Source organism: Polyergus mexicanus, unplaced genomic scaffold (genome assembly GCF_030449975.1).
Source record: "Polyergus mexicanus isolate NDT 795.1 unplaced genomic scaffold, iyPolMexi1.0 SCAF_2, whole genome shotgun sequence".
NCBI classification, from domain to species: Eukaryota; Metazoa; Arthropoda; class Insecta; order Hymenoptera; family Formicidae; genus Polyergus; species Polyergus mexicanus.
Window position 1 is genome coordinate 8802467 of NW_027223322.1, and position 26329 is coordinate 8828795.

A 26329-nucleotide genomic window follows, 5' to 3' on the forward strand; every position below is an offset into this window, starting at 1 on the left:
AGCGAAATACGGATTATCGTGTTGTTACGAGCGTACAATTTCATCAATTGTTTGACATTTATATATAAGATATATGTAATTTATTATTTTTATAACTCGTTGATTATATCAAAAAATTATAGCGTTGTTATAAATTTTTAATTGACTTCAATTAATATGGAAATATCTAATGGAAATAAATCCCTATGATGAGGACTTGAACATTAGAAACACAGAACCTTAAAATACGCCATGAAATTTATTGATTTTCGCAATGAAATTATCATTGCATTCGTACCGATATCGATTGATCAAGTCTTTCTCCAGCGAGAGCAACCGAAGCATGTTTCTTTCCGCTAATTTACTTGTTCGGCTCGTTGATTTATATCGACAACGAGAGGGTATTGTTGTAGATGCCGCGGTAAAGTTTTAATTATATTCTTGGTTGTGAAGATTCGCATCGGACCGTAACCAATGCGAAGAAGAAAGCCCCGCAGTCCAGCAAGGCTGGCTCCCTCGCGTCTTCTCGCTGCTGCTTATTTCCGAGACACGAAAATTAAATTTGCTCCATCGTGCGTATCGGTGCGCACTTTCGAAGCCGTCAATATTAATCTCACGGCGTACGCCCGCGGAATTCTGAGAAGAGGGAGTATCGCGGATGCAAGTTTTCGCCGGACGGAATTCCACGAAGAATATTAATCGATCGCGACGAAACACATCAGTATCAAGAGTATCAATAACGTATCAAGAGTAATCGCTCTTTCAGACATAAAAATTATTAATTTTTATATTGCGTTAATATACAGATAATGTCTTTCAAGTTTGTCAACTCGATAAAAATCAAAGCGGAAGCGAGGAATATATAGAACTATATGGAATTTTTATAAAAATGTATTGCGAAAGAAAAGTTTCAGCTGTAGCCTCTTTTCCCTCTGAAGACTCGCTAGAGACGAGGGATTCCGTCTTTCTCCAGAATATTAAGTCAAAAGTTTCAGAACATCAAAGATTAATACAAATAATAGCCATTTATGGATATCGTCGAGTGTGTGCTATAATACTGGTCCCCGTTGACTGCTATTTTCCGTCGCAGTATAACTTTAAGACTATCTTGAAAGAACTGAGAAAGAAGTACGAAGTCCAATCGAGCAACTCGTTACTTAAGATCGAAGGCGAAGGGGTCGACCAACTGAAACTTGGACTCGTATATTGCTATTCGATGCGCGCCGTATTGACCTAAATGTAAAAGTGTATTTGGCGAAACTTTCCACGGATATATTTCCGACAGCTAATTTTGAAGAGAATCATAAACAATCGTAATTTTTCAAGATTTTGTTGCTCGCGTTAACTTGGCATATAGTAAGCGGATTATTTTTACGATTCAATAATACAAAGATTGATATAAAATTTATTTTATTTCGAATTATGTTTTGCAATGTCGACAATTTTAACGGATTCCGAGAATCTATTAAATTTTTTACAACTGAATTACACAATTTAATTTGCTCGCAAAAATTTATTATGTATTATATTGATTTAAATGCATTATTAGAAATAAACTTATCTCAAAAACTTATCACAAATAAAAAAAAAAAACAGTTTTATATATATAAAATTTCAGGAGACGTTACGACAAAAAATAAAAAAAAAAACTCGAAGCATTATAAAAGATGCGAAAAAGAGTGAATAATTTGTTTCTATGGTATAAAAGTCGAGCGATAGTCTAGACTGATTAAAAATCCGAGCGTAACTTCTGCTACTTACTTATTGTCCACACGGCAGCAACAGGTAGTGGACTCAGCCAAAGACCCCTCACCCCACCGCTTCCTTCATTTCACAAATTCCCGACAGTCTATTTCGCGCTGCAAAATAAATGCGCATCCTAGCATATCAAGACGCAAACAAGGACTCATGAAGAAAAACGGAAACTTTTCGCACACGTTCCGACTTTCGCGGTAAAACATCCCCGATGACCCCGGAAAGGCTGATTCAACCCTCAACGAGAGAAACTTTCAAATTCCCTTGGGTGGTCTCGCTTACGAAACAGTCACGCCGAAGAAATACTTGATTGTAACTTTCAGAAAAAGTCTCTGGCTCAAAATCAAATAATTTATCGAGTCGAGATTAGACTTAATTAGGAGTTTATTATAGAAACAACTATAATATGTGCCATTGTTATTCTTTGTTCGTTTTTAAGGTATTAATCTAATATACCTTTATCTACGGGTTTTAAATCATTAAATAATAAAAAGACATGTCTATAAAATTACATTAATAATCTAAAATTTAAACAATATAAATTTAAATAATATTTTATGTTGTAACTATATACATACTATGTATTAAGAGTATTATTTTCTCTTATAATACATTTATTAAGAGTATATAATAGTAAATAATATTCTAATAACAAATGTTGCAAATTATTCGATAAAAATAGAACTACCGTCGTGTAACACCATAATAATGGCAAAACTTCGTCCATATCCCAGATTTGCGAGCTGCTTTAACGAACGTTATTCAATTATTTTCTATTATAATACATTTATTTTAAAAATATATAGTGATAAATAGTATTCTAATAGCAAATTATCCGTAAAGAATAAAACTCCTATCGTGTATAATCATAATAATGGCAAAGTTTCGTCGCGATGTCCCTATCCCAGATTTGCAAGCTGCTTTAACGAACGTTATTTAACAACATCGCGATTATTCTAATGAGACTCGGAATCTCGCTTGCAAAATAGTGGTGGCCGATAAGCGAACGAGATGTCGAAACTTTATAGCCATATCAAATTTCAAATATGATTAGCACTCGGTATGATTAGTCGCGGGCTCTATTGCTTCTCGTTAATGTCTGATTATATCGAGTAAAGAAATGTATGTCTGCTACAATTTAATAATTACTATTAAATTATTGTTTTATTTGTGATTAATAATATTGAATTAATTTCCCATGTCACACAATTATTCCAACTATTCGTACTACGTGATAAATGTCCGCGGTTACCGCTTCACGATACATACTTATTTGTACATGACATACGATTATCGTTAGTACAATTATTTACATATTATGTTAAACTAACATTATTATTTATCATTGATATATAATGTCATATAAATATATATATTATGTATACATATATATAATGTCATATAAATATATATTGTATATACATATATATATATATATACACATAAACAGATTTTTTTTTTTCATTATTTTAAACAAATAATATCCTGCTGTATATATATATGCTTTTCTTAAAATATAAAATATCTAGGCGAGGGATTTTTTTATATCTTGCGCCTAGATATTTTATATGTTGAGCACAAAAGTATATATATGCAGCAGGATATTATTTGCTTAAAATAATAAAAATTTCTGCCATATCATACATATAGAATTAAATAGACAGAATTAAGTAAAAACGGAATTTATTCGTGAATAATAAAAATATTAAAAATATGGATTATGTTATTTGCTTGAATATAATGTTATAATTTGATCTTTTATTTATTTTTAATGCATACCTTAAAAATCTCAGTTTGTGAAAAAAACATGGAAATAGCATCAAATCAGCCTTGCTTAGATAACAAAATGAAATTCACTGAATATGAATGAACTGCCCGTAAGGCCAACGTTAAACGCTCAGTGAGAACACGCCATCATTCTATAAGCTTTATTAATAATCCTAAGTGCATCATCAGTCGCTTGATGCAACATTGCACGAGTTCTGATACTGCTGCAACTTGTACAGCAACCTCTTCCCACATTGCTAACTTTTTTCTCCCTTTATATCTTTTTCTCTTTCTCCCCCTTTTTTCTCTCTTTCTCTCTCTCTCTCTCTCATCATTTGGCCTTCAATTCCTCTCGCGCAGACATAATCCCCACTTTTCATGATTACTTGCGATTTTATCCTAGATACAAGAATTGCACCACAGTTGTAATCGTGGTCTCTAAAAGAATAGTAATGTAGAATAGTGTGTTCTCTCCCTCTTTCTTTGTGTGAATTGTGTATTGACGATGGTAGTAAAAGAAAAAGAAGCTCGAAAAACAGAGAAGCGAGAGTAAGCTTCGGAAAAAACGGAGACCGAGCCATTAGAAACCTACTCTTAAAGCACGATCCGCTCGCCTTCCTTTGAGTCCCACTTGCGTTTTCATCTATATTTCTCAATAGCCTCGCAAAAATCCCTCAACTTTGCCGGTTGATAGTCGTCTGCGTGGTAATACAACATCGAACGATCATCGTCATCGAATTTATGGTATTTGTCATTTTAAGATGTTCAACGTGTTTTATAGCGCGATGATACGTGGTAGACAACGAGAAATAATTTCTTATATCTACACATATATGGTACATATACGCACATACGCGTACGTATTATGCTACCAATTATAATTTTTACATTTGTTTATTATATGAAATAAAGCATTGCTGATAATCTTCGTCGTTTCTCTGTCATCATTTCCGCGGATCTATTTAGTTCCCTGAGAATTTCCATCTGTACTTCCAATTATCATCGAGAGACCGAACAAAGACAATTCTGTTCAGGTGAGTTCGTGAACCCGGGGACGATACGAAGGAACGAAGAGGGGCAAGGAGAAGAGCGGAGCAGGTGGATTGCTCGCCTACGTTATGCGAGACATTCGGACTCTATCCGCGACGGCAGAGACTGAGATGGCATTTAAGGATTACCGGAGTTTAGCATAATATCAGCAGGTAGAAGGAGGACAACAAACAGGCGTCATCGTCGGAGCGATGAGAGGACGACGGATGACGGGTGGAAGCTGAGACTCACGAGGTGGAATGTGCCCGAAAAGGGGTGCAGGTATTATTCATGGATTACCTCACTTGTCTCGGCTACAATCCTCCCAAAGCCTCCATTAGAATAATTGCTTCTTCATCTTCCCGCTTACGCGGTTGCTACCGCCTACCGCGTCCTGATTCTCTCCTTCACCCCCAACTCCTTTTTCATACAAAGAGAATGAGAGAGAGAGAGAGAGAGGGAGAGAGAAAAGCATTAACCGATTTCGTCACTAGCATCTTTCGTTTAAACATACACCACCGGTTGCAACACATGGCCGTGTCATTCCGCTTCCGTATGCATGCCGTATGCATTGGTTTTTCTTCCATTCTTTGCTTTGACTTGACACGAAGAAAAGTATGTCATATCTCGTTTATCGCGGAAAAATAGATATCAAATACAAATGCATTATATTATTAGTTTTCCTGCTAAAGATAATTGCATAATTATATAATCAAATATAATTGAATGTATTATATTATTTTAATATATTATATTCATTATATTATAATGAGAAATAAATGAAGTAAATTTTAATCTCAAAGTAAAATAAAGATTATGGATCCATATCCTTTATTGTGACCGTTATAATAAGGTGTTTTGAACTTTTAATTGTTCAGCAATTATATAAATAATTTGACTTGTCATGTAATATTAATTAAAACTGGAAACTAAAAAATGAAAACATAATACAAATAATTTTCTATTTATCCAACATTTTCTTAGGTATGAAGAATATCATATTACAATCTTGTAAATTTTTGTATTTTGCGACGTCCAATTACATTGTAGTTTGCACGCAAATTTCGTCGTGCCATAAAGAAGAGACTGTAATATACATCCCCGGTTGCGGAAGCACGAGTGGCAGACTATTAGCCAGAAAGGAAGTCTTTTAAGAACAAGGAAGAAAGAGAGTATACCGAGCGATCTTCAAGTTCCAAAAAAGTATGAACGAGAATTGCCAGCAAATTGTAATAATATATTCGTGAACTCTCTCTTCGCGTTTGTCGTCCAATAATCACACCGATTATTCACGACACCACGTTTTAATCTTTTAGACACGAATATATAATAACTGTAATCAATATCGATCAAATGTCCAACCGGGCTATACTTAATTAACAAATGCGAAAACTTTGATTACCTAAATTTATTTTCAAAGAATATTAATATTAGCTTTTATCCTTCGTTCTATATTTGTGGAATTCTAAATTATCGGGTTTTCTTTGTTTCAGACTGAATAAGATACGGTTTAATGTGGAAAGATAAAATTTAACGGAGTATAAGCTTTGTTCAAGTATAATTATATAGTATAGGAAATAACTTAATTATATATAAAAATAATTATATCAGAAGTATTTTAACATACTGTATTTTTATAAGAAGATATAATAAGATACTTGTGTATACGAGGCACTCCATGTCATATTGAGAAAAATATATCGCAATAACGCGCAATAAGTCGCGGTGCTCATTCAACACCTGTCTTCTCCGCCACTCCTTGTTCGCCACCGGCGCCCAAGACGATTAATGCCTCTTAAATTAATTACGATGTTACGTGAAGGAGAGCGGCAAGTAGACCTACAACAACGAGGTAACTCGAGGGATCAACGATCGCGGTGTGTAAACGGGGAGACGGAGGCAGGGGCAAGCACAGAATCGTCGCACGTACCTGGTAATGCGAGATGAAACTGTAACGAGTACGGGCTGCCGTGGTAACTAAATATTCGCGGGCAGACGCGTTGAGACAACAATGCTGGTGACGGAAAAAAAAGAAGAACTCGCGACGCGAAACGGGTCGTCCGTTCCATCGCCCTCCCAACATCCGTCGTCACCCACGTCGCGCGCGCGGAAGAGAGTCGTCGCCGCTACTGGAGACAATTTATTCTCACGGTCTCGCGCGCAATTTGCTTCCGCAACTTCCTCTCCGCCACCCCACCGAACTTGTAACAAGGGTAACGAGAATCATCGAATGAGAACCCACCGTCGCGGCCCGAAATCGCATTTCACGCGACATTTGTTGCGCGGCGTCATACCTGGCGCGTTGATCTCCGAACTCGAGGATGCAGCGCGAGGGACGAGGGGGCACGAGGGATGAAATTTATTTAATTCTTCGCCTCTCGCGCTATCCGGCTTGACGCTCGATCCTCGCGCGTGAGCGTTATACCATATTCGCGCTCCTCTTCTCGGTCGAAACGACCACACTGAAGACTTAAAGCGGAATTGGATGAGAATAAAGAACGAATTGTGATACTTGAGTACTAAATACATATGCAAACAATATATTGCATTTTTAATCTAGAATGTTTATTCAATAAGTCAGTATTTTAAAGCAGATGCCATTAATGCCTTTTCATTTATCAATATACTGAACTTGCTAGCTTCTTTGCGAATTGAGCATGTTAACTTGTTTTAAACTTGCTAATTAATGAATTAATATCTAATTTATATATAAAGTAGAAAAATATATACATGCCAAATAGCATTTTCCATTTAAAAAGCTATTTTTTCGAAAAAGGAGTTGACTTGAACTTTTATTTCTTTCAGACTTTATGAAAGTATTCAAAAACTCTCTCTCTCTCTCTCTCTCTCTCTCTCTCTCTCTCTCTCTTTACGAACTTCTCTGTAATTTGCAAAAACTTTTGCAAGAAAACTTATTCCGTTAAAAATTTAATTTTGAATCACATGAAATATATATAAATTTTGATACATATAGTTCCGATTGTAGCAATACATAGATGTATCTCTACTATCTTTAACAGCGTAGACTTTTTGAAAAAGTCACCGCGCGAACAACCATTACTGGTAGCACTCGTCGCATTATTTGTCGTTAAGTGCATGAAAGCTTTTCCTCGAGTGCTTAATACAAGCTCACGGTTAATAGCGGCGCGTTATTATGCTCACAGGAACACAAGTATGTCGCAGAGTTTAAAGTGTCTCTACTTCGGTGCCGCACGAAAAACGCGCCAGCCTAATCCTTTATGGATTCTTTGTGGTGGCGCGATTATACCGAGTGTCTCTGATTCCTCATTTTTCCTCTCACAAATGAATATAGAACCGTGTCCTCGCGAGCATGTATCTTTTCGACAATTTCCTAAAATCATTGAATCGTTATATCCTTTTATTTTTAGAAATAATTACGAATTTTATTATTAATAATGTTATATTTTAAAGATGTTTAAATTTTCAAATAATAGCATTTATGGACTTAATATCTTGGCACATCGTCAACTTTCAAAATTTTTGAAATATAATTTTTGAAATACATATCTACTAAAATCTCTTTCTTTTTAAAATACATATATTTACATATATATCTACACATATAAATAACATACGATTATTTTATATAGCTCCTAGTTTATTTAAAAAAAGCCTTAATCCTAAATTTTAAATCTTTGAATTCCAAGATTTTAATCTCCAGAAAATTGTGATTTCTTGTCTAATTTTCCAAATTTCTTGTAAATTTCTGTACCATAGTATATAATGTAATGTATATATAAATGTATATATTCTTATATATAGTTCTATTAAATATATTTTACTTATTATATGGTTTACATGTTTATAACACGCCATCTTTATGAAAGATTTTTATTTGATTATATTTATATCATATTATTTTTATATAATTAATTATTTTTCTAAGCTGTATATACACATACATATATACATATATGGCAGAGAAAAAATGTGTTTAATCAGAGACACCGTGTATATCAGGCACCTCTATGGTTATATATATATATATATATATATATATTCGTATTCACGCATCTTAACCCTTTCTCCCGAAAAAATTCGTGAAAAAGAATATATGAAGTTTCATATACATTATATTATATGTATATTTGCACATCTCAGCTATGGCAATGCCCAACCATGATCGATCATATCGATAAATAAAACAAATTATATCGCAATAATTGTACAAATGCCGTAAATCTAATTTTATCATAAATAAGACAAATTTCAAAAAAAGTTGAGTAATTTATTACTCACCCCTAGCTGCATCCGAAGACCACACCATACATCCGAGAAGAGTACTAATTTTATTCCTCTGAAGACGCTCGTTCTCCCTTTCTCTTCATCCACCTCCCCCCCTCTCTCTCTCTCTCTCTCTCTCACTTCTGCTGGAAAAAGAATTGTATATGTAATGAAAAATGTTTATGATAATTATATACGTACAAATATATAAGTGTATATATATATTCTTTATATTCTCAATACTCAATTTTTAACTACAAATAATTTTATTTGTATTAAATATATCTAAGATATACGCACATACATCGATATTCACCTAACTTTCACGAACGCCTATATTAATATATCGTAATATTCCTATTTTTCTTATAAGGATAACTTGCACTCTTTTCTGCTCTTCTAAAATAAAAATACTGCATAGATTTTCATTTCGCACAACATGTTAATTACCGCGATTGCGATTAATAAAGAAGAATATAGAAATAACGACACACTTCTGTGGCACTGTACTTTGCGCTCCAAATGCAAATGGCGCTTTCGTGCGACTAATTTGCACGGAAACTCGCGCGGCTAATGTATCTAGCGACATCTTACGGGATACTACCTTTACCAAGACGAATTTGAAGTACCTCATCAGATATATACTACTTTTATCGATACGAATTCGAAAGAGTGAAGATAGAACTCAAGCAGAACAGAAAATCAAAATAATGTCAAAATGACATCGTAATGATTATCAAAAGTTAATGACGGAAAAGTCATTAATTTTTGATAATCATTACGATGTCACTTACGATATTATTATGATTTTCTGTTCTGCTTGAAAAGTATATTATAGTACCATATCAAAGATGCGCAAAATTTACCGAGTCTATTTTAATCAAAAAAATTAATTATTAAGTGAGCTCGGAAATAATAAATAATTTCGCACAAAAATAGATATATATATATATATATATATATATATATATATATATATATATATATATATATTGCGATTTATTAAAGCTTAGCCATATGAATTGTGTGTGTGTGTGTGTGTGTTCGCCTGCGAATGCAAAACCAATATTTATATTTATCTTTTTTCGCAATATTTATTAAACTATATATAAAATAATCAACAAAAATATTTTTAGTACTACAAGAATACAAAGAATAATATCAATGTGCAGCTATAAATTATAAAACGGCATATACATACCTGATGATAATCATATACATTGTACGCCTTTCCACGGCGTGACACATAAAACGGAGTTAGAATTTTTCCATACATCTCAGGCATACAAATTATTAGACATCGAAATCACGAATTTAATACAATTTATACGTAATTTAATATACAATAACTTATACTTTACGTGAAACACATTACAAAAATATCTTTTTCACACTTTTAGGTAATTAGCGGTCGATCAACGATATACAAGAAAAACACGGAGCAATTCAAATAAGATGGCGACGGTGTGTTCGATTATTGCACAGGATGCGTTCAGCGGAGTCAATAATTGGGTTGCAATCGTACGTGATTGGTTTTTACTTTTAGAACCAACAAATCAACGTCGAGTATTGACGAGACAATATTCAACTGAATCCGCTGAGCGCGCCCAGAGCCACAAGCGGCGATTTCGATAATTATCGCGAAATGCAATTCTCGAAATATCGATATACTCGAAGCAGCGAATTAATTACACAGTATTTGTTAGAATTAGATCTTAGGTCTATTCATGGTCTGTTCTTCTTATTGTTAATTGCACTTTGAGGTTACCAATTTTATCTTGCTGTATGCAAGAAATATTATCATCACGTGGTGTTACGTATGTACATACGTACAACCATAAAAAACATTGGCTTTTATACTCATTTATAATTCGTAAAGTCAATGGAGCAAATTGTCGTCTGCCATATAGACATAACCTTGTCGAATCCTAGGACACGATAGTAAACAGTAAACAAGTGGAATAAATTCGCCAACCGGTCCTTTCAAGTAGGTATTTATGATGTATCTTGTATGAAGATAAATATAATCTCACGTTTGCTTGCTTATGACACCTGATTATCGTAATATGATCGCTATGATGTCACAATATGTATGAATTGTTTTATGAATTTAATTGCATTTTTTGTTAGAATAAAAGAAACATATGATTTTTTTCTGCATTATAGAATATTTCATAATGTCCGAAAACACAAGCGAAGCTGCAACAGCCGAAAAAGAAGCTACTGGTGAAGAAGATGCTGTCTCGGAGGCGGATAGACAATACTTGTCAGAGTATGTGCGGGAAACAGAACAAAGACTTGCAACAAAGGAAGAGATTCGCGCATCTAATCTAAACCCTACAAGACCTTCGGATACATCATTCAGTAAACTTGACTCGAGTCTTAAAAGAAACACCACATTTGTCAAGAAATTGAAGAACTTTAGCATGACTCAACTCGATACTGTTTTAAAAGACATGGCAAATTTAAACTTGACCAAATATGTAAGCGAAGTTGCTACCGCTTTAGTGGATGCCAAATTAAAGATGACCGACGTTGCACCAGCCATTAGAGTATGTAGTTTTCTTCATCAAACATATGTTGAGTTTTCCACTCATTTTTTCGAAAACTGGCAAAGGATATTGTCATTGAAGATTAATGATAAAATCTTGAATCCCAGCAAGTTGAGGGTAGATCTTCGATTCTATGCAGAACTGGTAAATGCTGGGATATTTACACACAAGCAGGGTTTGTCATTGCTAGGCTCAGTACTGACTGTGTTGATCAATATGGATAAGGAGGAGCATAATAATGCCAGTATAATATTAAGCTTCTGCCGACACTGTGGCGAGGATTATGCTGGTCTTGTACCAAAGAAGGTACGAGAATTATCCGAGAAACTAAATGTTCCGATTCCAAAGAGCAAACTTTTGTCGCCAGACAAGCAACAGAACGTTAAATTGTTACTACGGGACTATTACAACTCTTTATGCAAGCATTTGTTGAAGGAACACAAGGAATTGCAGGCGTTTGAAAAGCAGAATCGCAAAATATTGCAGACTAGAGGTGAACTAAGTTTAGAGAGAAAGGAAAAATTAGAGGCTCTCCAAGTCTCTTATGAACGTTTGCTAACCAGTGTACAGAGCTTTTCTGATACGCTGGATGAGCCGATGCTCGAACTTCCGGTGGACAATGAGATGAAGACCGAAGCAGAAGAAACGTTAAAGATGATTAATGATGGAGAAGATAATACTATCTTGGAAGATATGTGGGGTGATGAAGAAACGAGACGTTTCTATGAAGTATTACCAGACTTGACGGTCTTTCTGCCAGGTTCGTATTTGAAGGAGACGCCGAAAGAAGCATCAAAGACAGATGTATCGATAACGGAGGATGCTCTTGACGAAGAGATAGTCTTCGATGAGTTAGAGGAAGCCGAGAAAATCGAGGAGCCACCGGAACCAGAAGTCGAGGAACCGCAAGTGTCCAATACAAGCAACAAGATATTATTAGACGCTTTCTTGACGCATCTGCCGAACTGCGTCAATCGGGAGATGATCGACAACGCTGCTGTGAACTTTTTGATGAATCTTAACACGAAACACAACAAGAAAAAACTAGTGAAGGCACTTTTTGGTGTTTCTAGAATTCGCCAAGATCTGCTACCCTTCTACTCTCGCTTGGCAGCCATTCTCCATCCGGTAATGCCAGAAATCGGCAACGATCTGTGCCAAATGCTAAAGCAAGATTTCAAGTACCACGTCCATAAGAAGGATCAAATCAACATCGAGTCGAAGATCAAGGTGGTCCGCTACATTGGCGAGCTCGTCAAATTTAAGCTCTATTCGAAGATAGAAGCACTCTACTGCTTGAAGGTATTGTTGCACGATTTTACGCATCATCACATCGAGATGGTTTGCAATCTGTTGGAGATCTGCGGTCGATATCTCTTCTGCTCGCCGGACTCTCATCAGAGAACCAAAGTCTATCTGGAACAAATGATGCGTAAAAAAGCAGTTACTGCACTTGACTCACGCTATGTCACGATTATCGAAAATGCATATTACTTCGTGAATCCACCCGAGTCGACTGGCGGCGTCGCAAAGAAAGATAGACCGCCTGTGCACGAATTCATCAGAAAATTGCTATATCAGGATCTATCCAAGACGAATACGGATAAGGTGCTCAAATGGATGCGTAAACTTGACTGGGAAGATGAGAACGTATCGACCTATGCCGTAAAATGTCTGACTGCCGCTTACAATGTTAAGTATCCCAATATTCGTTGCGTGGGCAGTTTGTTGGCCGGTTTAGTGGCCCATTATGAGACCATAGGGCCTCAAGTAGTCGATGGTGTACTTGAGGATATACGACTGTGCATGGAAATAAACTTGCCTAAATATAACCAACGACGCATTGCTATGGTCAAATATTTGGGCGAACTGTACAATTACCGAATGGTAGAAAGTGGCGACATTTTCCGCACTTTATATTTACTAATCACCTTTGGCGTCAGCGTAGACCACTCGTCACCGAGCATACTTGATCCATCCGATCATCTGTTTCGCATTCGTTTGGTATGTACGTTATTAGAGACTTGCGGCCAATATTTCAGCGGTGGCTCCAGCAAGAAGAAGCTTGATTATTTTCTGGTATTTTTCCAAAATTACTTCTGGTTCAAGTATACAGATCCCATCTGGACGCTCGAAAATCCATTCCCCGTTGGGATAGACTATATGTATCGCGATACATTAACGATGCTACGGCCCAAAATGCAATTGTTCCAAAATTATAAAGAGGCACAATGTGCCATAGAAGAATTGCGAAACTCTTTATACCCAAGCTTGGGTAATCCTCCCGTTGATGACATCCCTGCGGAAGGCGAGAATGACATGAGTGTTATCATGGAAGGTGATGAAGAAGCAACAGCGACCGGAAACGGTAGCGGGGATGCGAAAGGTATGGCCGAGCTGCACTTTGAAGAGTCCGAGGATTGTTCAGAGGCGCAGTCGGAAGAGGAATGGACGGCCGACGCGGAGCGGGATGATGCTATGGGCACCCAAGAGAACACTCAGGGTGATCGGTCTCAGAGTCTGTCGGCGGAGGGCGTAATTATGGACGTGACGGAAGAACTAAATGCAGCTTTGCCAGCTGGACCGCGACGCGTGAGTTGTCCGGAGGACGACGACTTTCTATCCGCGTTGGATAAAATGGTATCAGATAATATACAAGATAGAATGCGAGATTCAATAAAACCGCAGCAGGTCGATATCTCTGTGCCGTTGCATGTAAAGAGCACAAAGAAAACATACGAGCAGCTACAGGAAAGACCGACTGACAACAACACAGTGGATTTTGTGCTAATGTTGAGAAAGGGTAATAAGCAACAATACAAGAATCTGGCGGTTCCAGTATCATCAGAGTTGGCCATGAATCTTAGGAATCGCGAACAAGAACAGAAGGAAGAGAAGGAACGTGTGAAAAGACTGACCTTAAACATTACCGAGAGACAAGAAGAGGAAGACTATCAGGAGACTATGAATCAAAGCACCAGACCGGTCACCGTAAATCTGAACAGAGAACGACGACAAAAGTATAATCATCCTAAAGGAGCCCCGGATGCCGATTTAATTTTCGGACCAAAGAAAATTCGATAAAATCGATTAAAAGCTCTTAAATTCGAATAGCCGAATTTTTCAATGAAAAATAGACAGCAAATCTGTGAAGTGATTACTTTACAATTCGAACCTGTTTAATTATAGTTAGTATTATCATTTTTTTACTACAGTACGTCAGAATTTCTTCGAGAATGAATGTTGTATTGTACCGAATGAGTCAGAGTTTTGAGTCGAATGTATTATATGTATAAATAACGCGTAGTGCATTTAAACGAAAAAAATCATATAAACCATTGGTACAGTAAGCACTCAACAAGTTAGCTAACTAACTTATAATATATAAATATATAAAATTTATTCTCCTGGCTGAAATACATGTATAAAAAAAAAATCGATATGGACTGTTACAACACACTGCCGATTTTCGATTACAAACATAGAATTTACTGTACCATGTAAATGCACTTTTAATGCAACGAGGTGTATGTTAATAAGTATCATTAATCATATAACTTGCTGTGACGCGAAAATATTATTAGACATTTTTATAAACTTATAATTAATCGTTATTTTATGTCTATCAACGAAAGCTATGTTGTGATAGAATATACGATCAATTTATATATACTTCTCTATGTTATCTTTTGATTCTATACCATATTTGGAAAAGAAAATATTCTTTTTTTTCTCCTACGGATAAAAAACTTTCTATTAAAAGAAATCGTATAAAAAATTGAATATTGTGATGTACAATTATTTATTTTTATCTAGGAAATTATCGCCATGTACAAAATGAATATAAATAAATGTTTAGGTGCTTTAACGTTTGATACGGCTCCATAGTAAGTTTTGCATAACGACGTCACGTATATCTATCGAATACACATATGAAATTGATAAACGCGTGTAAATTAACACTAAATGCATATCTGCATCTAATGATCTTAAAGATCTTCTTCTGCGTCTTCGAACTGACCCGCTTCAATGTCCATAGCTTCTTCCACCTCCGTTCCTGTATAATTGGTCCCCATTTGTTCTATTATGATAATGAGAAATTCAATTTTATATATATACTATTTGATATATCAACTCTAACACATCTTTAAAATTTAATTTAATTCTATGAATGTCATTCATGATTTTTGTTTTCGACGTCATTAAATAGATGAAAATTATATACACAATCACATTTAAATAAATAATCCAAGCACACAGACTAATTTTTTGAAGATTAAATCTATATAAATTACCTGGCGAGCTACAAGGCGCATCGCCAGCGCCTACTTCCTCATCATATTCGCCTTCATTATCTTCCTCAGCATCTTCATAGATATCATCCTCTTCGATTTGAGAAATTTTTATATTGCATGTAATCAGATATTAATTCATTATCTTGTTTGATTGCTTACCATCTGAGAAGCTGCTCATGTCAGGGTCAGGGTGAAGTGCTTGACACTCAGTCATCGCTTGAAACATTAAATCTAAATTATTTGTATTATCCGGCACAAATTGCACTTCTGTAATTGAAGTGTCCGCATCATCATCCTCGTTTTCCGAAGCATTTTCAGATGATAATACTAATGGCATATCTGCACAAATAAGAGATATACAAGTACATTCATGATATTAAATTTATCAAACATCACATTTATCATATATAATATATATAATATATATAAATATATAATATTATAATAATACCTGGGAGGTCTACTTTGGCATCAACCATAATATATAAACACTGTCGTGGACGAAGTTGCTCTCGTGAAACAGCATGCAATGAAATATCAGGATATTCCAGCGAAAATCCTTGTTGTGTATTATTGTCCATCCAAGAAACCACACTACGAATAAAAACACATGATTAAAGAAGACATAGCATATTGTGCATATGGATAACTTAAAAGTGCAAACTGGAATAGATTCACTACCTTTCTGTGATGTAGAATGTACCCTTGCCTACTTCTCTGTCATTGATATATACTGTAGTGTTCGGTTCTTCATGACGTATTCCTTCTTGTGGCGGCAAGAAATTGCTAAGCACTACCATGTTTTAATCTGCAAAAATAGATAATATTTAACAAAAATACAAACTATATCTCACTGATTCGACAAAGAAACAAATATGGTCCATCGAAATCGGCGCAATGACGCTACTCTTATTATAGATACACGATGCATTTACACAGACATCATGGCAATATATGACAATATACATAGCGGGTGCTCGAGCCTATACCGTATCAATGTCACCTTAATACGTGACGAATACTCCAAGATAAAACCGTTCAGAATTATTCTCGACGAAAAGTGCCTGTTACATAAATACCTTATACGAAGATGACGCGTGGACATAAAAGAGAGAAAGCGAATCTCGGATCTTAGCGACTAGTAAACACCGGTATTGCGCTTTTCCCAGGTTCCTAACCAAAATAGGGAGGACTCACCGTTCTCTTAATTACTGGAACCGTGCAGACGAACGGCGGAAGAGATTCCTCGCGATGCACAAAGAGAAACTCCGAGAATTCGCGTTACTTATCGCGGTACGCAATCACACTTGTCCCACGATTGCAGGCTATTAATTATGTGAATCCGACGAAACGTCAAATGTTGCCTACCGTGACGCGAGATGCGGCGTTCGCGCTACGATTTCCTGTTCGGGTCTTCAGTTGTCGTTTACTTATCCGTCATACGTTGGAAGGATATAAGATACATAGAGTTTCCTAATTACGACTGTAAAAAAAATAATTGCGTAGAATGTAAGCGCGCGCGCGCGACGCTATTTTACTTTAACAGCGTAGCGTTATACCGTTATTGCGTATATATGCATCGTGTCATGTGCCATATATCTATATATATATACTGTGCTGCCGCTTCCATTTGGATAACTTTCTATCTACGGAAAAAGATACCTATATCTTTCAATTATCGGCATAAACAAGATAAAATAAAAAGAAGAAAAACGTTATTCCTTTTCAATACAAAGATGTTTTGTAGAAATAAGAGATCTTTTTATCTTATACTTTTATTATATGCCGAATATATTGTATTTATATATAGTTATTGTCCTATATACGATATACTAAAATGAAAAATATAAATGCTTATATATAGTTTATAGCTTCTGTAAAAGCAATGTAAAAAATAAAATTTACGTACTATGTTTTTAGTATATTAAACTGCATATGCAGTTTCAATTTTAAACAAGATCTTGAAATGAAGATAGGAAATTATTTTGTACATAATACATATATCGTGTCAATCGAATATTTTTATTAACATATTTTGAAAATCTTAAAGAAAATCGAGTTTTATAACAAATGGCCTTCAGAATATCAAGAACAGTACGATTCCGCTTTGTTTATGCTATTAAATTTTATTGATAGATTTTTGCATGCTAAATGCTAGCAGTGTAATAATCGTTTGATAACGTGTAACTGATAATAAACGGAACGCAATTCATCATGCGAGGCATATGAGACAGAAAAAGTAGCGACAAATATAATATATATTAGGCCATGCAGAAAAGGCACGGTCGCTTGACAAAATCAGTCCGACATATGTTTTTTCTTTATAAATGAGCAGATAATATTTTTTAAAATATTTATATTGTTCATTAATTGTACGTTGTACAATTGATTGTAAAGATAATATTTATTTTTTAATTTAGTTTATTAATTATTTATTTCACATGAAATATTTATTTGAGATAGCAATGTTAATATAAAATTTTTTTTAATGATTAAAAAATGGGTCAAAAATTCTCGAGAACATTTTCAAAAATATTATTTGCTTATTGGGATATCTCCGCACAATAAACGCACAATACGGCTTCTCTTATTATTTTTCTGAAGCGATAAAAAATTCTATCTGGCAACTCCAACTTTCCTTCCAGCAAATATGCTAAAATTAACGGAATATCCCACTATTACGCAAATAAGATTTTTAACAAACGGAACTTTATATAATCATGCATATTTATTCATACAAATATATGTATATGAGATAGAGAGAATCGATTTTTATTTTGAATTTTTTTTACTTAAGACTTTGATCAAATAACTTTTGAGGATTGCTGAAGTTTTACAGAAAATCATGTTTCTCGTCTGAAAAAAATATATTTTTTATAGATTGTATTATATACTGATAAAAATAAGAATTTATAGCAGAGAGAGAAAAAAAGCTAGCAGTTTACACATTTATTTGTACTATTTTATCGATAGAGTGAAAAATGTTAGATAGTGATAGTGTCTCCATTTACCGTAAAAACATGATGGCAGTAATACGACATGAGTTAACCCTATATTAAAGTCATGTGTAACGAGTAACCCTGTAATCATGTGTAATATGTAATATATATGTGCATAATGCGATTAATTCTTATTGCTCATCAGTAAAAGTATATTTTTTGTTTCAAGGACATTAAATATATACAAGCATAATTATTAATTGTTATTGAGCGATAGATAAATTGAATTTAAAAGGAAGATGAGTTTGTTCGTAATAAATAGGTAAATAACATAATGCTTATTAAACAATGAAAACCTATTCTACAAATTATTTATTAATTATTATTTAATGCAATATATATATATTTTTTTATTTAGATATGATGAAAATAGAGAGGAAGATGAGAATGCAACAGATCATCTTTCTGAATTGTTGAAGAAAATAGAAGAGCGTAAAAGACAAAGAGCTGTAGCAAATAATAAATCCATACTAGATCTGGATCAAAACAATTTAACTGAAGATAAGAAAAAGAAAAAAGACAAGAAAAAGAAAACTTTGCTTAATACGGACGAAACTAATGATTCAAATATTGACAAAAGTGATTGCAATGAAAAAGTTAATGAACAAACTACAGAAACAGTCAAAACATTGACAAAAAAGAAAAAAAAGAAGAAAGATATTGAGAGTAAGCATTTTATAGCACAAAATGAGAAATTAGAAGAAAAAGATAAAAATCCAGTAAATGGAGAAGAAGAAGATCCAAATACTGGACATACTACAAAAAAAGAAATACCTCTGGAGAATGATTTTGTAGTGTTAGGTACAAAATCTCGAAAAAAGCAACGTGAAGTTAAGAGAGTATTGCCAGACTGGCTGGCACATCCGGAAATTATATGTGCTGATTTGAATAGCGGACCTAGTTTGGAAGAATTAAATTCAGTTTTGGATGATAAATTGATAGAAGTCTTAAGAGCTAATGGCATTGTTAAATTATTTCCGGTTCAATCTAGTATCATAAAATGGTTACACAAGTGCAACATGGATAGGAAATTAGGGCGATGGTTAAGAGATACTTGTGTATCTGCTCCTACAGGCAGTGGTAAATATCTCCAACAACAATTAGTAATTATAATAATTTTGTATAATATGTGATCTTACTGAAATGATAAAATGTACATCTCTTTTTTTTGTTTTAAATATATATTTCTTTCGTTAAATTGTATTACAGGCAAAACCCTGGCTTATGTATTGCCAATTATACAGGAATTGCAAACACGATTGGTACCAAAGATACGCTGTTTAATTGTTCTACCAGTACAAGAATTGGCTGCACAGGTTCATAAAGTAATGATCACTTACACATCTCACACAAATTTAAAAGTGGGCCTGCTTTCGGGTGCTTTTTCGTTTGAACAAGAGCAAAATAGTATAATTAAAAAAAGTATGTACTTATCTTTAGTGCCTCTATAATGATTTACATTAATATATAAAAACTTAGCAAAAAAATATTTATATGCAGCTGAAAGAGGAAAATATTTATCTACGATAGATATTATAATTGCGACGCCTGGCCGTTTAGTGGATCATATATTAAAGACACCCGGATTTTCCTTTGATTCTTTAAGATTTCTCGTCATCGATGAAGCCGATCGCGCAGCGGAATGGATACAATATTTACCTGAACCTCACTCTCGCGTTCCTATTTTGACGCTCGGAAATATACATTCCAGGTTAATTTTTCAATAGGAAAATTTAAAAAATATATTTGTATATTATATTCTCTCATATGGGAACAATTTTTAAGTTTGAAGACACAATATAACAATTATTTTGTATGTGTCTATTAATCATTTATATCAATTTATTAATTTAAGTATGTCTACTAGTCATCATTATAAGAATTCATTCATTTTTTAACAGCAAAATCATACCAGCTCAAAAACTATTATTTAGCGCAACCTTGTCACAAGATCCTGAAAAATTAAGCTGGTTAGGCTTATTTCAGCCAATACTATTCACGACCGTTGTGACCGACCAAGATACGGATGTAAATTTGGACAAGATTGCGGGTGATTTCATCGGACGTTACACGAGTCCAGGAGAACTGACGGAACTCGCGGTGGAATGCACCGCCGAATACAAACCAGTTGCCCTGTATCAGCTGTTGACGAGGCACAACACCATGTCCAAGACTCTCGTTTTCACGAATTCCGGACATACCGCGCACAGACTGGCGCTCTTGATGCGATCACTCTTATCGGAATGGAATGTCGCGATAGGAGAATTATCCGCACAGCTCGCATCGAAACAACGCGAAAGTGTTCTTGGCAAATTCACAAGCGCAGAGATACATATGTAAGTTTTACATTTTATCAATGTAAAATAATTCTAATTTTATAAAACACAATTTTTTCTGTTTTGAGAGATCATGATTTAATTTTTAATTCTCATTTTCTTTTTTCTAAGAAAATAAAATAATAAAGATAAATTATATATTTTTTGTAAAAGTAAAGAAAGAAATAATTTAGCTTTAATAATTTGATTAATCTTGATTATCCGATTAGATTAATAAGCTCAGACGCGCTGGCTAGAGGTTTGGACATTCCGGATGTAGAACTAGTCGTATCTTACGATGTTCCAAAGCACATCAAAGGCTATATACACAGAGCCGGTAGAACTGGGCGGGCGGGTAAACCGGGCATTGCAGTATCCGTGCTCACACCGAATCAAGTCGGGATATTTAAGCAAATGTTAAATGGCGCACATAAAACCGTGCCTAATATCGAACAAATGGAACTGAGTACCACGGCGAACGCGCTAAACTATCAGAATCATCTTGAAAAATTGAAAGAAATTCTTGAGAAGGAGAAAAATGAGAGCTTGGAACGAATGAAAGCTATTAAACGTAGACGTGTGACGCATGTGACTAAGCAAAATGAAAATATAGAATAACTTTTTATATGAAAAAAAAATAAAAATAAAAAAGTGTCATAAGTTCCTTTCCTGTGTAAGCTCTCGTATTACTTATTATTTACTTAGTACTTACAATTACTATTCGAAAAAATTCATGCATTGATAGAGGTAATATTTATTCAATTGTTGACGTTAAGCTCATTTTTATACTGTATAAGGTACATAAGAAACGTATACAGATAATAGGGTAACATCGATAATAACATTTTATTGTCTGAGGTTAATAATATCGTACATCATGCTCATTCCCTATCATAATTCGTTCTATTCTATGGATAGTCGCGATATATCTCGTTTCGAACTGTATACTAATTATTACTCCCATTATTTTTTATTCCGTCGAAGGCAAAAGGTATTCACAGTATTAATTTACAAAAGAAACATCATCGTGTTCATTGAATAACGACGCAGACACAAGTTATTTACTATTATTGCTGTGTATAATCTCATTGCTCAGAACTGATTGCATAAACTTTTCTTTGTCATACTTGGAATAAAATTACAGGGGAATGCTTCATTAGAGAGCTTCCTTCTTAATTTTTAAAAGAATTTCTTTATGAAAAATATTATACGATGTCTCGAATTTTTTTTCATAGAGATGGCCACAGCATACAATAATAATCGTAAACGCGAAATTACATATCGATATTGAATTACAAATTATGACAATGTCGCTTTTGAGTCGTGAAATTCCAAGAATGAAAATTTGAAAGATTAAACGGAGTAATAAAAATCGGATATTCTTTTAAGAATTTTTTATACATAGTAGTGCAATCTATATACAAAGTACCGTGTTTAATTTAAAAATATCGGAAACATTATTCAATATGTGCATGGCCTAACTTAATCAGTTTTATAATTAATTAGTAAGCAATATTCTCTTTATGTAATACATATTATATTTTACATATATTTAATATTTATTTTTTATTTCGCACGCGTCACATATTAATATATATGACGTCTAAATTTTGATTTCCAACAATTGTATAAACAATTGGATATTTTCTCTTAGAAATCGCATTATTTTCGTATGGCATATTCAATTACATGACTCGAACTAAAGTTCGGATATTCTCAAAGCTGTAATTCAAATTTAGACATGTGTCGGAATTATTACTATAATTTAACATTTTGCGCAATCGCAGCCGGCGGGATTCAATCGCATAGATGAAGTAACCATTCACTTAGAAATTGTTAATTTTCCGTGAAAACAAGCTTTCTTAAATAACTTTTCAACATGTGCATAGATTCCTGTTTAACCAACACACCATTAACATTTCGTTCGTCAGAAATCAGAGGCGGATTTAGGCAATAAAATCTAAACAAATCGACTTTCAGTTCTCTTGTGAAGTTTTGTATCTCTCATCGTTTACACGAGCTATTTGTTATTTTGGAACGCTTATATAAATTTGTATCTTAATACAGAATAGAACAAAAGACATAATAATTTTGATTAAATTTTCATTAATATAGATATTTTAATGAAAAAATTCAAGTTTTCGAAATAAAAGAGAGGAGTTTTTGGTTTTTAAATTTTAATATTGTTATAAGAACGATTAAAACTATTTTTTTTAAATGAAATTTTGCCATTTAAATTGCAAATTAAGATAATAGATCCAATGAAAAATTGGAAAATCAAATTCAAAGTGCTAAATATACAATTGAGGTAAAAAACTTGCGATTATTATTATTATTTTTTTTTTTTTTTTTAGGAAAAATATTAATTTAATCAATTAATATAGAGATACTTGGTATGTTTTTATTCCAGATTTCGCATATTTGCAGTTTTAGACTCTCGCAACTCTTTTATCCTGTCTCTGTACTCATTAAAAATTAGCAATTAGATTGCCATGATGTATATGGAATAGGCAATGATGTATACAGGGTCAGCAACTTTTTGTCATCAGTTATATATTCGACTTTTAATTTCCGTAGAGAATATATGAGGATCTGATATAAAAAAAGCGATGGGATAAAAAAAGACATATAATGAACTATGAATATAAATCATGGCAGTATAAATATAAGAAAGTTTAATGAATATATAATTTAAAAAATGTTTCTCTGTAACTAAGTAAAATTTGATTAAATACAAAAATTCAAAGAAAGCAATTGTCGATCTTATTTCACACATATTTTACATTTTCGAAAATAGCAAATGTAAAAAAATAACTTTAATTTCAGATGCTTTTTATGATAAAACTGTAAAATCTGAAATTATGTATCGAAAATTTTTGAATAAATTTTTACTTTATCAGATTTTCATACATTTTCTATAAAAATTACAAGTTGAATAGGAAATTTATATAAATAAGTAAATTGAATTTATTTATATAAATAAATTTTTATAGAAGTAACAAGAGATTTTTTTATAATTGACAAAATTTTTCCTTTGTGATAGAAATCACAAACAGAAGCTATTGATGTTTCCCGAAATTTTAACAGTTGGACAAAAGCATCCGCTCGAATGATCGTTGACTGAATTCTAACGAACGAGCCAGATTGACATTTATATATAATATATATAATATATTTATATGTGTAATATATAATATCTTATGTAATATATATGTATATATAATTGTATATATGTATATAGATACGTATCGTGCGTATAGACAGTACTTCTCTTCCATGTTCATTATGTTACAATCGCGAATCCATCTTCTATGTCACATTATTACAAAATCTATCCTCGTTTGAGGATACATCGAATCGAACGAGTCCTAAACGCTTACCTCGAAAAAAATCTGAATGTTCACACATCTTCTGTATTATTTACACTTACATATGTATTCGTTAATATGTAATATACGAGCTTATGTACATACATTAAACGTGGTCCTATATGATTCATATGTCTCGTTGCTGCGTATATGTATTTTTTTGTTCATACTTAACGCCGATAAATTCTCCGCATTTTTGTAGTAGCATATCTTACGGTAAGAGGATATTCAATGGGTTTTGCCTAATGAGATTCTGTATATTATATATACGAAATGTACATTATGTATAAATTTCATATATAGAATATATAAAAAACTGCGCTTTCCTTCGATAATACATAAATAGTAAGTTGAAAAAAATGTTTGTTCCGATACCGTATTTAAAAATGAAATGTTCTGACAAATTAAAATTTTAAAGATAAAAATAAATAATGTAAAATATATTATATTTTCTACAATTAATTTCAAATCTAGTTTATTTTAACAAATTTTTTTTCATCTTTCTCAAGCACTTTGTAACTACAATATAAAAAAAAGAGATACGTAATTTTTTATATATCCTGCATATATTATGTGGAATGCGCCAAGCAGTCGGTGATGTACTTAAAAACTCGCCGGATTTTTGCAAATCACCGTCATAATCGCTATGCAAATTTATATGGGATATATTGCAATAAGGTATTAACGCAAAGGAATGAGATAAAACAATATACATTTTGTATATTGTTAGATAATACATTTTGTACCTCTAATAATATAGTATTGGCGTATAGTTTTATTATATCAATTCATAAATCCCAGTTATTAAATGAATAACTGTGATAATAAAACACCATTTATATCTCATTAAACGTAATTAAAGTTAATAATCTGCGAGTTTCGTGAAAAATTTCGCGGCGAAATATTTCATAAAAGAAATAATGAAAGGGATAGGGGAAAAAAAATCAGACTTTTCTAGCGAGCTTTTAAGCCGAATGAACATTCGATTTGACGAGACTTTACTATACCGTATTTATTGTCGTGCTCTCCGTTCTCTGCGTACGAATTATAGTATACGTCGACTCATTTAACCGTAAAAGTGCACCGACCGAATTAAGCCGCGTCAATTTGCGATAGTCAAGCGCACATTTAACATGGCAGTGTCGTGATCGCGACAGATGAAAGATAAAAAAGTATCGTGGAAGACGCGAAACGGGACTGCAAAACGATCGCTAGCGAAATAGGAATCAGGAGCCTGAGTGAATCTCGAATGAGAGTCTCATCATCTTTTTATTTGAAAAAACTTTTTACTTTATCGATTCTCTATATTTTATATCGAGATGCATTCAATATATCTCGCAGCAATGATAACTAATAAAATAGATAGTTTATTATAAAAAATAGAAATATATATATATATATAATAATAATAATAATTCATAGGAGATTTTACGGTGGAATATTTCAAGTAAACTAATTAGTTCGTGTTACTATCTATATAAAACAAGAAAATCTTTGTTTTTATAAATGTGACATAAAATATAAAGAATCGACGAAATATAAAGAAAATAACAAAGTGGAGCTTACTTGACATTTGTTGAAAATGAGGCTCAGGTTTTTTTAATTTTCATGCTAAATGACATTGTTAATGTTCATATAGCAAAATCTAAAATTCAGGAGATTAAAATTTATATTAATCCAATAATAAACGCTTGTCTCTCTCATTGTCAATTATATTTTCTTCTGCGATAGTGTAAAAGGAACAACTTATATCCTGGAATACTTGTGAATTACAACCCGTATATTTTTAACTCTAAGTGACAAGAATATGAACATTGATTCGCAAGAAATCTTGTTAAGGTCGAATCAAAAAGTCCGTGCATCGTATAGACTTCGCATTTCGATATAACTTCTATGCAATACTTCTTATTAAATAATTTACAATTAAAAATAAAATCAATCATTTTTATAAAAATAATATTCCAAAAAGAAAGACAACAGGATATATCATTCTTCGACTTGTATATCTATTGATTTGTTTATTTG

The 26329-nt window shown here is 33.3% G+C and overlaps 4 protein-coding genes across 7 annotated transcripts in view; 2 read left to right on the forward strand and 2 right to left on the reverse strand.

Annotated features, from left to right (window-relative positions):
* Positions 1-9267, reverse strand: part of LOC138944801 (carbonic anhydrase-related protein 10-like) — a 253528-nt gene extending 244261 nt beyond the window's left edge. Inside the window, exons 1-2 of the mRNA XM_070315809.1 lie at positions 9092-9267; positions 8791-8921 (exon numbers count right to left, since the gene is read on the reverse strand). The gene's annotated coding sequence lies outside the window, so the exon portion shown is untranslated. The remainder of the gene's footprint in view (positions 1-8790; positions 8922-9091) is intronic.
* A 1216-nt stretch (positions 9268-10483) lies between these two features.
* On the forward strand, positions 10484-15063 carry Upf2 (UPF2 regulator of nonsense mediated mRNA decay). Of its 2 annotated transcripts, none has more exons than XM_070315816.1 (2): positions 10484-10766; positions 10942-15063. In XM_070315816.1, the coding sequence occupies exon 2, from the start codon at positions 10953-10955 to the stop codon at positions 14409-14411; it is 3459 nt and encodes a 1152-aa protein (XP_070171917.1). In that variant the 5' UTR covers positions 10484-10766; positions 10942-10952; the 3' UTR covers positions 14412-15063. The 2 variants fall into 2 exon arrangements, with proteins under 2 accessions (XP_070171917.1, XP_070171916.1); XM_070315815.1 differs by having other exon boundaries at positions 10484-10762; positions 10942-15062.
* Positions 15064-15112: 49 nt separating this feature from the next.
* Icln (chloride nucleotide-sensitive channel icln) lies at positions 15113-17194 on the reverse strand. Of its 2 annotated transcripts, none has more exons than XM_070315818.1 (6): positions 16991-17194; positions 16304-16430; positions 16074-16216; positions 15782-15961; positions 15623-15712; positions 15113-15408 (listed from the first exon to the last, which is right to left on the reverse strand). In XM_070315818.1, exons 2-6 carry the CDS (start codon positions 16420-16422, stop codon positions 15317-15319), a joined length of 624 nt encoding a protein of 207 aa, XP_070171919.1. In that variant the 5' UTR covers positions 16423-16430; positions 16991-17194; the 3' UTR covers positions 15113-15316. The 2 variants fall into 2 exon arrangements, with proteins under 2 accessions (XP_070171919.1, XP_070171918.1); XM_070315817.1 differs by having other exon boundaries at positions 16820-17192.
* Positions 17195-18681: 1487 nt separating this feature from the next.
* Positions 18682-22200, forward strand: Dbp73d (putative ATP-dependent RNA helicase Dbp73D). 2 transcript variants are annotated; one of them, XM_070315819.1, is made up of 6 exons: positions 18682-18883; positions 18980-19701; positions 19831-20043; positions 20122-20332; positions 20523-20957; positions 21167-22200. In XM_070315819.1, exons 1-6 carry the CDS (start codon positions 18861-18863, stop codon positions 21552-21554), a joined length of 1992 nt encoding a protein of 663 aa, XP_070171920.1. In that variant the 5' UTR covers positions 18682-18860; the 3' UTR covers positions 21555-22200. The 2 variants fall into 2 exon arrangements, with proteins under 2 accessions (XP_070171920.1, XP_070171921.1); XM_070315820.1 differs by having other exon boundaries at positions 20152-20332.
* Positions 22201-26329: the final 4129 nt, after the last annotated feature.